Consider the following 15,209-nt stretch of genomic DNA (forward strand, 5'->3'; position numbering starts at 1 on the left):
GATACAAATCTCAATAGCAAATCCAATGCAATTTCTTACCATATGATTTATATTATAACCAGTCGTAGGCCCCCAATATGAGTATGCACACCTTACAAAGTCGTATGCTATGTAACCTGATGAGCATGAAAATTTCAGAGTATCAAGCGAATTAGCAAATATATGAAGCAAAAAGGAAAAAGAAAAATAAATTATAGCAACTCAAATTAATAATCATTGAGTGACTTCTCCAGAAAATATAGCTATAAAAGAATTTTTTGAGAAAACCGCAATGAACCAAGGTATAAATCAGATAGAAAAGATGAAATGTAAAGCAACTGGAAAAGAGGAAATAAAAAGTACCTAGAACATTAACAACATAAACATTATCAACCAAAAGCATCTTCATATCTTTCGTAAACCTTGAAATTTGAACCTATATTTTCGTTGCGAAGTTCACCCTGCCATAAAATAAGATCCAAGGTGTCAAAATTCAAAATACAAATTCATGTTATGTTGACTGCTAGCACTTCTAAATATGATAGTGTGGAACAATCAGGGAAGAAATAGTATAAAATTAAGAGAAAATTAGGAAAAAACCCAAAAAATGAAGCTCCTCTTAAGGGAAACCCAATCATATGTTTTCTTTTAATCTACACCCATTCACATAATTAAACCTACCGTATAGGTTTTAAGTCTATAATTAAGTTTTTTTCTTTTTTTTTAGTTTGACTATTTTACCCTTCTCGTCAAAGAAGGAAAAAATTCCTCAAATATAGGTGTTTTTTTTTTTTAATTTAAATATGGCATCAGTTATAAACACAAATTAGAATTTAATACCATCAATTTATTTTTCCTGATTTAAAAACGATTACTTGCCTTAATTATTGCATATCTCTTCCTTTTTTATTTGACCTATATATTTGCCATTTTTTAGTAGATATGTTTGTGTAGATAATCCTATTATTAAATATGTCAACGTGATCAATTGCCTTAATTATTGTATGTAACTGATGCCATATTTTAGGAGATATGTTTGTGTAGATATTCCTTATTTAAAAAGATTAATTGTCTTAATTATTGTATATCTCTTCCTTTCAGATTTGATCTTTATATTTGCGATTTTTAAGTAGATGTGGTTGTGTAGATATTGCTATTAGATTTCGTAGATTTCTCAATCTGATTAAACATCCTTTTGTGGAGGTATTCCTATCATGTAGTGATTAAACATCCTCTCATCAAGGTATGTCATTTTGCTTTTCTTTTTTTTCCCTTTTTTTGAATGAAATTTGATTCCCCATTCCAATAGGCGTAGGTATAGAATCAATATTCCATGTTCATTAATTTTCCATAATAGGGTCCATGTTATTGTAGATGATGGAGGGTGCAATCAGATCAAGCTTCACTTTAGTAATTTCAGCCCTTAACTCGTCGGTCATAACACGTCCAAACTTGAGAAGGTCGCACCTAAATTCCAGGTGGGTGTACTCTTTAGCCATCAAAATTAACTTGTAGTATCTATTGAGAAATGAGAAGATGAAACAAAAACCTGCAATCAAGAACTTGTATAGTCTATCATACCTACTCAATATCAAAAACCTAGAATGATCACAAAACAAATACCTCTTCGTCAGGAGCACACACACCTTTTGAATAGATAGCAATCACAATACTCATCAACCGTACCAATCGGATATGCTGTCGAACACAGACAACCCACCAATCTCTGATTGTGCAATCCATTTATATCACAAGCTTGTAGAGATATTGACACCAACTTTGAATGTGCAGATTACACTTTTCAATGTGAAGTTACATAACCTCCAACCCATAGGAGAATTATCAATTGCTGAAATCAAGGGTTAAGTAATTCTGGGCGACGTCTATGGGCAGCCGTTTCATGATCGACTTCCATCAGCAACATTATTGGATTTTATTATCAATCCTATTTAATAGGTGAATGGGAATTTGAAAGTGGCAGATTCAGTAATTCTTAACAACATTGGGTTTTATTATTTAGTCTATTTAATAGGTTTTTTTATTTTGCTTAAATCTAATTAATTGGTTTGGGTATATATTAAAACACTCTTATGGATGGGTTTATTCTAAAAGAGGTGTGTCAATTTGGGTGTAGAATCAAATTCCCCTAAAATTAAACCAACAGTTTGGCTTGATTGTTGCATGCACCCCTAAAATTTGAATACACATATGCATCTCAAATTCGTTGGACTGATGTTTGAAGAACACTTGCATCTATAATTATTTGGTTGATTGCACTTTACATTGGGAATGGTCAATATGTATAGATTGTGCACTTCAGTTTACTCAAGCAGCTCAGTTTCATTTCTTACAACCAAAAAAAAAAAAAAAGAAGCCTCAGTTCTTGCCAAGGTTTGAAATACCTGCCTATTTAGTTATTTTTCCCTAGATATTCCCGGTCCTCCCAACAAAAGCTCTTTCATTACTGATGCATCTGTCAACATGTCCTTAAATTTGAGTTCCTATATATCTGTCATGGCCAATATTTTGAACCTTGGTTTTCCCTTGAGGATGTCTCATGAAGAAACAAGAGACGCCAAAAAAAAAAAAAAAAAAAACCTGAGCAACCTATCTATCCAATAAAACTAACATAAATCAATTACCTTACAAGTTTATTAATTCTCACCTGAATCAAAACATTTGTCACCCCAAAAATCAAGGTAGGCTGTTTGATGACTTTACTAGACTACAGATATATTCACATATACAAAAAAAAGAGCTATTTAATTGACAAGTTCTCAGAGATATTCTGTGTTGACAACTATGGTAATAAACCCACAGCTATACATTTCCTACTAACTGAGCAAACGACTATCTATACACATCCTTACAAACAGAACTACATAAGCCTTAGGATAAGTGACCTCACTAATTCTGTTCATGTATGGTAGAAGTCTCCCTCCACTGAAAATTAAAGAACCATCTTTACCATTCAAAATGCCTGAATCTGCAATGTCCAAGGAAACAAATATATATCATCAAAAAATGATCACTCCAAAGAGGTCTAAAGAACAATAACATATGATAAGTTCAGCAAAAAAAATAAAAAAAAATTGAACATATAAAATGAGCATTTAAATCAATTCCTAAACAGAAAGGTCCAGAGAGTCTGCAAATATTGAGGATGCTGCTTTCTAATGATAAGTCATATCAACTTGAACTTCTGAGACACCCATGCATCTTGACCGCTGTCAGCACTTTTTTTCAATTCAGCATGCAGACAACGTGTAATCAACTAATCACAAATTGCTTTACCAATGACTGTCAAAAAGTTACTGAATCACTATGATTCAATGCATAAAAGTACACCTTCAAGATGCAGAGGCTTCATTACAAATCCAAGAATAGCAAACGATAGCATCAGGATTGCCTCCCCCCCAGAATGCAAATGCCAATTGGAATGAATTCCCACCTATAGAAATCAACAGATAATGTAAGCTGATCAGAGGTAGGAAACTGTAACGAATATGGGAAGCAATAAAGAACATCAAACAGAAAGAAAATACAATTGTAGTTGAAACATGCAGGTTTTTGGGTTCTAGGCATTTTTCAGCTGACCAAGGGAATATTTATTCCTACTTCCCAAAAAAAAAAAAAAAAGGGGGACTACGTATTCCTAATACATAAATTATGCAGCAACTAGGTGTAACACTTACCAACCCACCATATACATAACCAAGTGCATATTCAGATGGTATCCACACAGTTTTCTGAGATAAAAGACAGTATAAATCAATTGACATAGAACTTAGAAGAATATAATCAAGAGAAGCAATGAAGTGACAAGAATATTTGAATGATTGGTTAAAGTAAAGAATAGTAGACCAACAACTAAGAACATATTGAGAAGCTACTGATAGTTTAGGAAAGTCATTACTCATATGAGTCTTATCAAATGAAACCAAGATGACTCCATCAATTAGCACAGGCCCAAATTTTAATCGGAGAATACTTTTCTCAAACCAAGATATAAAAATAAAAGTAGATCACTCATTTCTTACAGTTATGATCTGCCATTAAATGCAAAGCTAGACTTAGATAATATATCCGCATCAATAACGGCCGTAATTCTACTCAAGTATGTGAGCAGGAATTCAATAGAACTTCAGTTTCATCATAAGGAATGGTAGTTTTGATTTTCACCATCTAGATGCGTTGAAGTATTTCACTTTAAATCACTGCTTAACCACAACCAAAAATGAAAAATCAAAGAATTACTATGTACACTTCGCTATCAGGCTAAAAGAGTAAGAAAATAGAGCTTGCGTCCCTTGGTTCAGTAATTACTTCTCGCCAAGTTTTGAATAGAGTACAGAATAGTCATATCAATGTGTTATATGCATGATAATGAAAATAGGCAGATTTCCTGGAGAACTCCAACAAGAGGTGAGGAAGGCACATCCCCAAAAAGATGAACAGAAACAGAGACATGGCCATAGCTAGAGGTCTCATACTAGGTTTAACACAGTGCAGACAAACAAAATTTAAAGGACCCTACGAAGGGAAACATGGAAAGTCAGAGTAAGTATACCATAGTTCAGGCCATAAATGCATAGTTGATCTAATAAAAGTGTAATAGTCATAATGGTAACTACCGCATAAGGTATTCCAGATTACATCATTAATTGGGACCCCAAAAAATACTAACAAATTAGACCATCAAGTGGAAATTTGAAAGTATGCACTAGCAGCGTAGGCGAATTCAACCAATTAATAAAATTATACAAGACAATTTATTTCGATAGGCACATCCCTGAGTTGCAAAGACAAGTAGTTCGCCAACTGAAAATACAGCTAGGAAAGCATACATGTTTGAGAAGCAAGAGGCACTGAAGCTTAATATTTCCCCAAAAAACATAGTTGAAGTGGGATACAACCATATTTATTCAGAAAAAATAATTAGTGCACAAATAAAAAGTACAACCGATCGATCTTACAATTCCTAAAAATGATCGGATACGACCAATCCATCTCACAAATATTTCACCATGGATTAGGAACCATCCAAACAGGTTGTGCATTATAACAATGCTTTAGTTCTTCGAGATGTTTGCCAATTAGAATACATATGGTCTCTATCCTACGAACCATGTTGTATTGAAGGTTGTATATTCCAATTTCTTGACCACAATGTGTGACACAATCACTCGTTCCGTAGTAGATTGAGTTTTCTTCACATCCTAGGAAACATTGGTTAGGTAGTGACAGTAACTGATTATGAAACAAAAATAGAATTTGGTCACCTAAATTTTGCACTTTCTCCCACTTTCCATCGGTCAGATTTAACTTTTCCACAAAAAAGTGTGAAGTATTACCTCGTCCACCTTTTCCCACACGTAAGATCTCGCCCAATGACTCCACCAAATAGGTATGATCAACTGGTATGTGAGAAACAGAGTCTTGAAGATGCACGGTCTTTATAGGAGAGGATCCACTACAGTCCCAGACCTCAAGTGACTCCATAGCCAATGCAAATAGCTTGTCATTGTAAAACATAATATCGTCATAGAGATGGCTAAGAGCATCATTGAACTTAGTCCATGATTTGTCTTCATGTTTATAGAATGCAAGTCCTCCATGACATGCCACTACCACAAAAAAGTTTTTGTTGGTAAATGGATTGGAGGAAATAATACCTTTAGAAATACGGTAACTTTGAAGAGTCTGAATGCCTGGAAGTGGAATGCTACTTCTTGAAATTGGATTAAAAAGATGTGCCATTGACTCTTGGGAATGTATGTCTTCGTAGAATATGATCATCCACCCATGTGATGAACCGACACACCTGGCACAAGGAAAATTCTCATAGACATTCCTGATTTTGTAAACCTTTCTTTCTGCTGGATCAAAAAGGGAGGATCTGTTATTCTGATGAAGCAGAAGCCATGGGGTTTGACACAAAGGAGCGTAAGAGCTACAAGATTTTGCAACACTTCTCCAAGAATGACAAACGAGTTTAGAGCGAAGGATGTCTCTAAAGCCAAGGAGGTCGAATTCAGAAGGTATAAGCTTTTTCAAGATCAATTCTACAAGGTCAGTCGGGAGCTCGGACCACCTCCTTCTGCTGTTGATGATTCCATCAATAACTTTTTGGAGCTCATCGAACACTTTACGAAGTTTCAAGTAATTGGGATCCTTGATCTTCACCATAGGATTGATGTGGATGATGTCTTCAGTCTGCTCTAGGGCAAAATATGTGGCTTGAGGGAACAAATAGGCTAAGTCAACTATGTATACACAAATCAAAGAGATCTCTACTTGTTATAGGAATCCTATTAATACAAGAACAAGTCTACTTTTTTTTTTTTTCAAAGGATTTCACTCGGGAGTTGACAACAAGTCGACTCTATATTGTCAATATAATTAGAAGAAAAAAAAATTGTTATTCCCAATCCAAATATTATTTTCTTGTGAGCCACTTTTTACCAAAATCCTTTTGTTCAAAGAGATCTACTTGTTACGAAAAAAAAAAAAGGTTATAGCTACGAATTTGTTTTGTGTTTTAGAAAGTTGTAATAGGTGATTATCCTTATTTAAAACACTAAAAATAAAAAAAAGTAAAATAAACCGAACCCGGAAAAACATCGGAGCCCCGTATCCTGTCCAAAGTCCGAGACTTGTAGACCCGCCCAAGTCTCCCACAGCAAGTTAAGTTGAGGACTCACTCGTAGAACGGAGAGAAAGCAAAGCAAAGCGAAAAATGGAAGTAGAGGTCGACGAGAAGGAGCTCAAAGCCGCCGGAGCCGAGTTGTTCTCCGACGGACGCCGCGGCCTTCGAATCCACGGCTGGGAAATCGAGACTCGCAACCGCTCCATTCTCAACTCCTCCACCCACGAACTGTACGCGCTCTTATCAATTTCCCCTAATTTTTTTCAATCTTGATTTTCCCTAGGGATTTGTGATTCTAGGGTTTGCTTTGCAGGTGGGAGAAAAAGCTTGAGACTTGTCACATGCCGGAGATGATATTTGGGGAGAGTTGTTTGGTTCTGAAGCATGTGAAGAGTGGCACCACTATTCACTTCAATGCTTTTGATGCTCTGATTGGGTGGAAGAAGGAGGCTTTGCCTCCAGTTGAAGTCCCAGCTGCTGCTCAGTGGAAGTTCAGATGGTAACCTATTCAATTTCATGGATTTACTTTGCGATTTTCGATTTCGAGCCTTATTGATGCCTTAGGATCAACTTCAGAGTATTCTCCAAAAGAATGTTGATATACTTATTGAATTTGGTCAAATTTATGATTTCGTTTAAACTTCTCTTGAGGTGTTCTCATTGGTTATGAGTTGTAGCCTAACTTTGTGACTGTCAATTTGATAGCATGTTTCTAATGTGAGTACCGCTTTTGATTTCAAGGCTGATTTATGCTCTAGGATTCCCTTCATATGATTTATATCCTCCAAATCAATGTTGATATACTTAATTGAAATTAGAAATAAGATTTACTGGCTCTAGTTGACAGGACAGAGATGTATTTTGGCTTATAAAGCTCTCTCAATTGATTATTTCATTTAAACTCCTCAAGAGGTGTTCTTCATCTATATGAGATGTAGATTTGGGGTGGGAAATTACGTCTATTGTAAGTCTATTTGATAACTTGCTTGTGGGGATAGAATTAGCTGTCTGTATTGATGCTGGCTTTTGAATCTTTTGATCAAGTTGTTTTTATTATCAGTTTACTGAAGGATGTATTTTTGAGTCTTACAATCCTTTTCTCAATTTTCAGTAAACCCTCTGAGCAAGTGATACTGGATTATGACTATACATTCACAACACCGTACGGAGGAAGTGAAACTATTACCTTGGATGCAGACAAGGTGCATTCTCTCTCTCTCTCTCTCTCTCTCTCTCTCTCTCTAATATATATATTAATATGTGTGTCAGTGTGTGTGTTTAATTGGTTGAGAATGTCTTGCCTGAAGTAGGATCTCACCAATTGGTTGACAAGGCTTCTCTTATAAATGAGCAAGTGATTATGACTTTGTTAGAAAGGGAATGTCTGTAGCATGCTAAAATCCGGAGCAAAGAAGAAAATGTTTGTGATTCAAAGTCCATTGTTAGAGGGTCAAGCGGAACCGTGGAAGGATGTCTCAGCCAGTATGGATTCTTTTCCTATTGTTATCTGCTAACTGTTAGTAACAGATAAAAGGTTTGGAAGGATTTTGGGATCAATCCTTGAAGCTGCGCTTTGCAGGACTTTTGAGATCATCAAGATTTCAAAATGCAAAACTAAATAAGTTTACCTCTGTGATCTCTTATCTATGATTTGGGATTTCGGTTTTAGAAAGAAACCTAATAAATGAGGAGATACAAGAGGTAGTTTCAATGCTGGAACTCACAGATGGAGTTAGATTGGTGGAAACCAAGTTAGATGTAAGGAGGTGGAAGCTAAGAGGATGCTCGTGCAAATCTTTTAATTGCTATCTCATTGATAACTATGCTGACCCTTTATTTTCTCCTATGAGATCAGTCCGGAAAGCTAAGGTTTCCCGCAATATTTGGCTGGCTTCTGGCGCATGAGAGGGGGAACTCCTGTGATTGGTTTCAAAGAAGATGGCCAAGTTGTTATTTTTCTCCCCAATGGTGTGTCATGTGTAAGCTTCATGGAGAAAGTGCAAAATTGTGGCAGAATCGGTTTAGGGAGGCTGGGGGAGTTGGGCGACTCCATCTGGGTGCCTTGCTCCATTAAGTGAGATTCACAGTGGATTTGGCAAAGGGAGAAAAGCTAAAGTTCTTTGGGGTTGCAGTGTTTTGGCTGTGATTTAGGTAATTTGGATGGAAATGAATAAAAGGATCTATGCTAACCATAATGGAGTGCGAGTGGAGGACCTTCAGGTGAAGGTTAGATTCCCATCAGCTGTATGGGCTTCAGTTTCGGTTGAGTTTAAAGACTACTTTCTCCTCCATTCTTCTAGATTGGATCACAGGCACAGCATAATTGGTTGGCAAGGCTTCTCTTATACATGGTGGAAGTGATTACTATTAACATGATTGTTTAATTAATGGTGTGCAAATTCTTTGTATTATTTCTTTTATGTTTCACTATGACAGTGATGCAATCAGATTTATTTTGGTTTTGTGTGGCAGCACGAAGGAGGAGAGGTATCTAAGGAGACCTGCAATCTCCACTGGGAGGACTGCAAAGAAAAAATTGATGTGGTTGCATTGGCATCTAAAGAGCCTATTCTCTTTTATGACGAGGTGAGAATCCTGATAATAACTAGAAGCACTCAAATACTAATGTGCCTATGCCAAAATATGTATCTTTGTAGGATATATATACTTGCCATGATCAAGATACTCCTTGTAATTGAACAGGTAGTCTTGTATGAAGATGAATTGGCGGATAATGGTGTGTCTCTTTTAACTGTAAAAGTGGTAAGTCTTCAATCTCTATTTTTCTGGTGGCTTTATCTGCTTTATTCAACAATCTGAGGACAGGAAGGACTTATATCTTACATTTGAATTTTCTAGAGAGTCATGCCGAGCGGTTGGTTTCTTCTCTTGCGTTTTTGGGTGAGCTAATCTTCTTAGTTCTTTTAATTTCTACCTAAATGTTATATTAACTGAACAAAATATATCATTTCTTTATGCTATTTACTTTTTTGGCACAAGCTCTTTCGAAACTCTGTTTTAAGCTTAAACATGTCTTAACTAATTGATGCTTTTTGGTAACTATATAATAAATGTCAGTCACTGCTTCTTTCTGTTGCCTTTGATATTGAAAAATATATCATTTCTTTATGGTATTTACTTTTTTGGCACAAGCTCTTTTGAAACTCTGTTTTAAGCTTGAACATGTCTTAACTAATTGATGCTTTTTGGTAACTATATAATAAATGATACTCACTGCTTCTTTCTGTAGCCTTTGATATTGAAACTCACTGATTGAGATCTTCTTGCAGCTTAGAGTTGATGGAGTGCTTATGAGATTAAGGGATACCCGCATGCACTGTGCTTTTGGAGATAATGTAAATCCCATTATTCTTCGAGAGAGCTGCTGGAGAGAAGCTACATTTCAAGCTTTGGCTGCAGTAAGTTCAAGTTCTATGCTCACTGTCAAACAAGCGTAGTTTTGTCTCTATGTGGAAACAAAACTATGCTTCTGATTTGTGAATCTCCCCTACTTTCCCAAAATGATTTTGATATGCGACTTATGGAAACTCAACAGGCTTTTTGTAAACCAATGACTAGCCAGGTCCAGGAACTTTTGAGGGATAAATACTTGGTTGAAGCATTCTTTTAGGAAAAGATATATAAAGTTTGATCCTCTAATTGTTCGGCATATCTAACTAATTAAGTTATGAAGTCCTTCAAAGTTCAATCGTTCAGATTTTGTTAACAGATGGAATTTATATCGCACGGTTCTTTCTTGCACCGTTCAATCTTCTAATCTGGATAAATTTTGGCAATCTGCTCATCCTTTGGTCAAGTATGTAATATCAAAGATTTGCAAGATAAGTAAATCATAATAATGGAAGTCTGTTAGAATTTGGATTTTAAGTAAGGAGTTTATCTTGTCAACCTGTGGATGTAAATTTTGTCTTCAAGTCAAGTTTTGTTTCCTACTGAAATCTAATATGGTAATTAACTAAGCATGGCAAGATTTGCTTAAAGATTTTGTAGAAGCAAGATACAATGCTATTCTACATGGCATTCTTTTATTATCTTCATTGCGGGTTTATTGGGTAGACTTGATACGGTTAATCAGCTAACTGATATTTAATAAACTGGCCACTGATTTTTTCTAAATGCTACTTGTTGTCTAATATTTCCTGATTATCATCCTTCTCATTACAACTTCCTTCCTGTAATATGAAAAGACGATTTTATTACAAGTATTTTCTCTTGTATTTGTCATAAAACAAAGGTCTTTCCATTGCTCATTCTCTTTTTCTAATTTAAACAATGCAGAAGGGATACCCTTCTGAAGCTGCTGCCTACAATGATCCAAGTATCATCAGCCAAAGGCTTCCTGTGGTCATGAGCAAGACCCAAAAGCTAAAGGTATCTAGTAACATGTAACACTGTAAATTATCTTAATGCACAAGGATATATTTCAAATGTTTTCTCAGTGTGGTGGATCCTATTGAATGTAAAAGTTTCTTTGAACCTTCGTTGATATTCTTACTCTATTTCTTGCTTACAACTGCATTTTCTTTCATTTTGCAGTTCAGTTTATTATATCCTGTTCTTCATTCCATTATATGTAGTAATAGAAAGACAGACTAGAAAAATAATCTCTTAGTGAATAACTGAAATTAGAATGTGGATGTATAGAATGAAATGCAGCCACTTTGAGGCATGAAGTGGAACCAAAAAGAAATTTCAGGCTCATATGGTTCTTCAATAGCTCAGTGGTAGAGCAGTCAGCTATTATCTGACTGGTTGTTGGGTCCAAATCCGAATTTGGGAGATTCCATTCAATTTGAATGTAAGGGTTCGCTTAGATATGCGTGGATTACGAATTATATTCTATTTGGCATATAGCAGTCATTTTAGAAAAATGATTAATCAAGATTATTGATGTCTTCTTTAAAAGTAGTGTTGTTTTCTGGGAGTTTAGACTGTTGGCAAGGGTATTACTTGGATCACCTCCTTTGCTGGAAGTGATAGCATTTAAGAATTACAGTTGCTCTTTTTAAGAAGGCAAAAGAACGTACAGGGGAAGGAATGTTAGGCACCGAAGAGTAGTGTAATATGTTTAGGGGGCAAAATCTCCTGATTCTCATATAATCGGATTCTTTGTGAAGCCTAAGTCAGGTTGTATAAATACAAAACTCAGTGTTTTGGATTACAACCTAGACGTGGAATCTTTACCTTGCATACAACCTACTGAGGCTTTTACATACGTACAGAAATATGATATGTCCGGAGTATGTTACTTTTAAAATCTTTGAGTTCCTAGAGTCAATCTGATTATGCGTCAATCAATTTCAAGAGCTTTCTAGTGTTAGCTCTGACGTGATCAAAGCGGGGGAAGCTCTTAGGCAACAATTTTACCGAGGGGAGGGGGATAATATTGTTTGCACCTAGATAAAAGGAAACTACAAGTAAAAAAAATCAGGACAAAATTCTCATAAAGCTTGGCTATGAAATATAATGCACTTGATATTATTGCATGCATAAAACAGTAGGAACTTCTCCGTGTCTATCCTAGGGACACACAAAACATAGGATGATTCACCATAGTAGGCCTCTAACCTACTTTAGTTCTGTACTTGATAGATGAAATCATTGAGACCTCTGCCAAAGTTCCAATAGAAAGTCATATATGGAATATTCCAAACTGGCGTAGCAGGTGGATGGATCAGAGTCGAAGATTTAAATCGAGCTTGCATGGCTCTGATTGTGGCTCTAATTCTAGTGGATCCAAGCGGAAGCTGCCTGGCCACATCGAATCCATTACATCGTCAAGTGTGAAAGGCATCATGCTAAACCTTGTCTTGGCATCATTAAATCTTGCTACAAGTGCAGTTTCATATCTGCTTGGCTTGTGCACAAGTGAATGGGGCTGAACGTTGAGCGATCGAAGCGTTGAAGTATTGAAGGGAAAGCCCATCATGGACATCATTCTTTGAGATTGATATCTTCTAGCTGCACCTCTCTCTCTCTTGTGGGCGTTCTGGTGACCTCCTAATGCCTGGGAGCTGAAGAACTTCCTCATGCAGAAGTTACAGGAGAAAACCTTGCCTGAAGCTGGTCTTGACTGCGAGTCAGTGTCTCCTTCTGTTGAGAGCAAATTCCCACCTAGGCTCAGGTTCAGCCACTCTCCTTGATTAAGATCTTCTGTTTCTTCATTGTTATCATCGCTGTTTGCATATCTGTTTTGCTCTTTCCCTAGTACTATCTCGCTTTCTGCTTCTCCGTGGGAGATCATTTCCTCTCAAAACTCTAGTTTGGTGAGGATGTCAAATGGAAGTTGATGGAATTGGGTTAAGCAAAGTCTCTCTGAAGGGTATCAGATCAAAGAAAAGAGGAAAGAAATGGAGAGAAGCATTAGAATGTGAAGTGGAGAATGCCTGTTTTCTATTTTATCACATCTCTATGCTGTGGCCCCTGTCTTCTGATGCTTGGTGCTCCAAGGGGACAATGCTTAGGTCATCTTCACTATTGCCTTGGTAAAGCTGGGGATTCCCCACTTTCATCTTTCTCCTTTCTTCTGTTCTCAGAGGAGACCTACTTTACATGTTTCCATCTGGAGGGTAACTGAAAATTCACAAGGTTGACAATCTTAAGACTCTTTCATCAAATGTCAACATCATTATACTTGCTTATTTATCTGAAGTGCCTGCCACGATTGCTTCTTATCCACCTACTGCACACTTTGTTATTTCTTGAACTTACTATGTTGGCCTCTTTGTAGTATTAAACAGCTGTTGGGTTAAGATGGCATTAGTGCTGATGATACTGTTCTTATTCTTAATAGGAATATCTAGGTTATGTATAATGGACCACAGTATTCGAATAATTTTCAGGCATATCAGCAGTATTTCTGAACGCTACATTATAAGATACTGTTCTCCAGTTTTCCTATCTTTTGTGAAGTTCTCCATAATTATGAAGAGGAAGTTCTAGGTGGTCAAATTACAGTCTTACTCATATATTGCTCTGCATATAGTACATAAGTTGTTATTTACCCACCAGACAAGTGCAGTAATTAGCAATTCATTTTATGTCAAGTAGGTATGAAATATGAATTGCATTAAAGATTAAACCAATGCTTCTGCCATAGAATGTAAAATTTTGAGTGGGAGGTGAGTGAATGGTAAGATTCAGACCCCTAATGAATGCACCTAATCTATTAGTGAAGTGAGTGGAGGCAAGAGTAGATACTCTTTTCTATTTAATTACCCCTATGATTTGATTGTTTGTGGGGAGGTCCCATCAAGGGTCCCAGAGCATTGGCAATAATGGTTTTAAAAAAGTAAGCAATTACAAACCAGATAGGGTGGTATCTTTGCTTGCAAATTATCAGTGTTTGCTTTTGGACAGTAGTATCTACGTGGGTGTCTTCCTGTTGGGGCTTCTCGATGTTCTTTGGAACCAAGTAGTGGGTGATGTGTATATGTACAGCAGGAGAAGTGCATTAGGAACCACTTGCACACTCGTACTTATATTTGGACCTTTTGTAACAGAACTAAGGAATAGACAAGAGGAGCTGGCCTCCCCTTAAATCTCTATCACACAGATTCTTCAAGGAACCAATGATTTCGAGCTTGCCGAAAGTGTATAACGTTTGGTGGTTGATTGATTGCATGCATCCAGAGTTACCTTAAGTTCTTGTTAAGGTTCGTTCATTTAATTTGAAATTAATTGGCCTATAGTTGTATAGTGCTGTGCATTGCTTAATATTTATCATATTTTTGACGTAAGACTTATATGCGCAATCTGCTCTGGACATTTTGAGAAGTGAATCATGGAATTTTTCGAGTTGGTTGAATAGTGGTTGGTGAAAAGGAGGGTTTTGATTCTCAGACCTCTCGTTTACATTAGTATGATTCTAAACTAAAGTTTAGTTTGACATTCATGCGGAAAGTGAACAGAGGCTATGATCTTTCGTGGCCAAATAGCGCCGACTCTGAGTAGGCTCTCTTTTCTTATTTTAGAGAACAATGGAAATAATGGGAAGGATGTGATAAATTTTGGGAAAGCAATGCTGGTGTTTCTATCTGCAGCCCAACAAAAGGCTCTACACTTCTTTCACTTGCAAATGAGAACTTTGAGTGCCGACTTTATTTTCTGACATTCAGATCATAAAATTTTACGAGAAAACAACCTGGGTTAGGTTGTCCAACTCATTGATGAAGAAATCTGGTATAAAATGTCAAATCATAGTAGAGGGATAATTTTAGTTGGTAGTGGATACACTATTTGTCACAGTTGAGAAAAGGATTGGTGGAAACAGTTTGATGCGAACTTGTCAAGTGGGTTTGTCCGTCTTTAGAAATGTTCACTTTTCCGAACTTACGTTTGAAGCAGTTCTCTTTTAAAGCCAGTAATCTATAGACTTATAGAGCACAAGCTACTTTTGCAGTGGAGTATCTCTCTATATATAGATTATACTCAGTGTTTCTGTTGCTTATATTCAAGTGTGATCATTGTACGAATTGCAGTTTCCCTTTTCAACCTTTTGAAGAGAATGGATTCGATTTCATTCAAAGCCATGGACTCATGGAGAGAAGTATGAACCAAT

General features: G+C 36.4%; 3 protein-coding genes across 9 annotated transcripts; 1 reads left to right on the forward strand and 2 right to left on the reverse strand.

Annotated features, from left to right (window-relative positions):
- Positions 1 to 3,378: 3,378 nt before the first annotated feature.
- Positions 3,379 to 6,168, reverse strand: LOC121049937 (putative F-box protein At5g66830). Its single transcript, XM_040508417.1, has 4 exons — positions 5,334 to 6,168; positions 5,107 to 5,198; positions 3,675 to 3,728; positions 3,379 to 3,474 (listed from the first exon to the last, which is right to left on the reverse strand). The coding sequence occupies exons 1-4, from the start codon at positions 6,166 to 6,168 to the stop codon at positions 3,379 to 3,381; spliced, it is 1,077 nt and encodes a 358-aa protein (XP_040364351.1).
- Positions 6,169 to 6,673: 505 nt separating this feature from the next.
- On the forward strand, positions 6,674 to 13,526 carry LOC112172535 (TIP41-like protein). Of its 7 annotated transcripts, none has more exons than XR_005801923.1 (10): positions 6,675 to 6,858; positions 6,942 to 7,127; positions 7,740 to 7,830; positions 9,101 to 9,214; positions 9,332 to 9,391; positions 9,488 to 9,529; positions 9,919 to 10,047; positions 10,928 to 11,020; positions 11,294 to 11,447; positions 12,242 to 13,526. XR_005801923.1 is itself a non-coding variant. In XM_040509036.1 (9 exons), exons 1-9 carry the CDS (start codon positions 6,719 to 6,721, stop codon positions 11,243 to 11,245), a joined length of 915 nt encoding a protein of 304 aa, XP_040364970.1. In that variant the 5' UTR covers positions 6,674 to 6,718; the 3' UTR covers positions 11,246 to 11,260. The 7 variants fall into 7 exon arrangements, 5 of the variants coding, with proteins under 5 accessions (XP_040364970.1, XP_040364971.1, XP_040364974.1 ...); XR_005801924.1 differs by having other exon boundaries at positions 11,306 to 11,447; XM_040509036.1 differs by lacking the exons at positions 11,294 to 11,447; positions 12,242 to 13,526 and adding an exon at positions 11,186 to 11,260 and having other exon boundaries at positions 6,674 to 6,858.
- LOC121050108 (zinc finger protein 7-like) lies at positions 12,068 to 12,922 on the reverse strand. Its single transcript, XM_040509041.1, has one exon. It carries the CDS (start codon positions 12,891 to 12,893, stop codon positions 12,324 to 12,326), a length of 570 nt encoding a protein of 189 aa, XP_040364975.1. The 5' UTR covers positions 12,894 to 12,922; the 3' UTR covers positions 12,068 to 12,323.
- Positions 13,527 to 15,209: the final 1,683 nt, after the last annotated feature.

The sequence above is a fragment of the Rosa chinensis genome, chromosome 6, assembly GCF_002994745.2.
Source record: "Rosa chinensis cultivar Old Blush chromosome 6, RchiOBHm-V2, whole genome shotgun sequence".
Lineage (NCBI taxonomy): Eukaryota > Viridiplantae > Streptophyta > Magnoliopsida > Rosales > Rosaceae > Rosa > Rosa chinensis.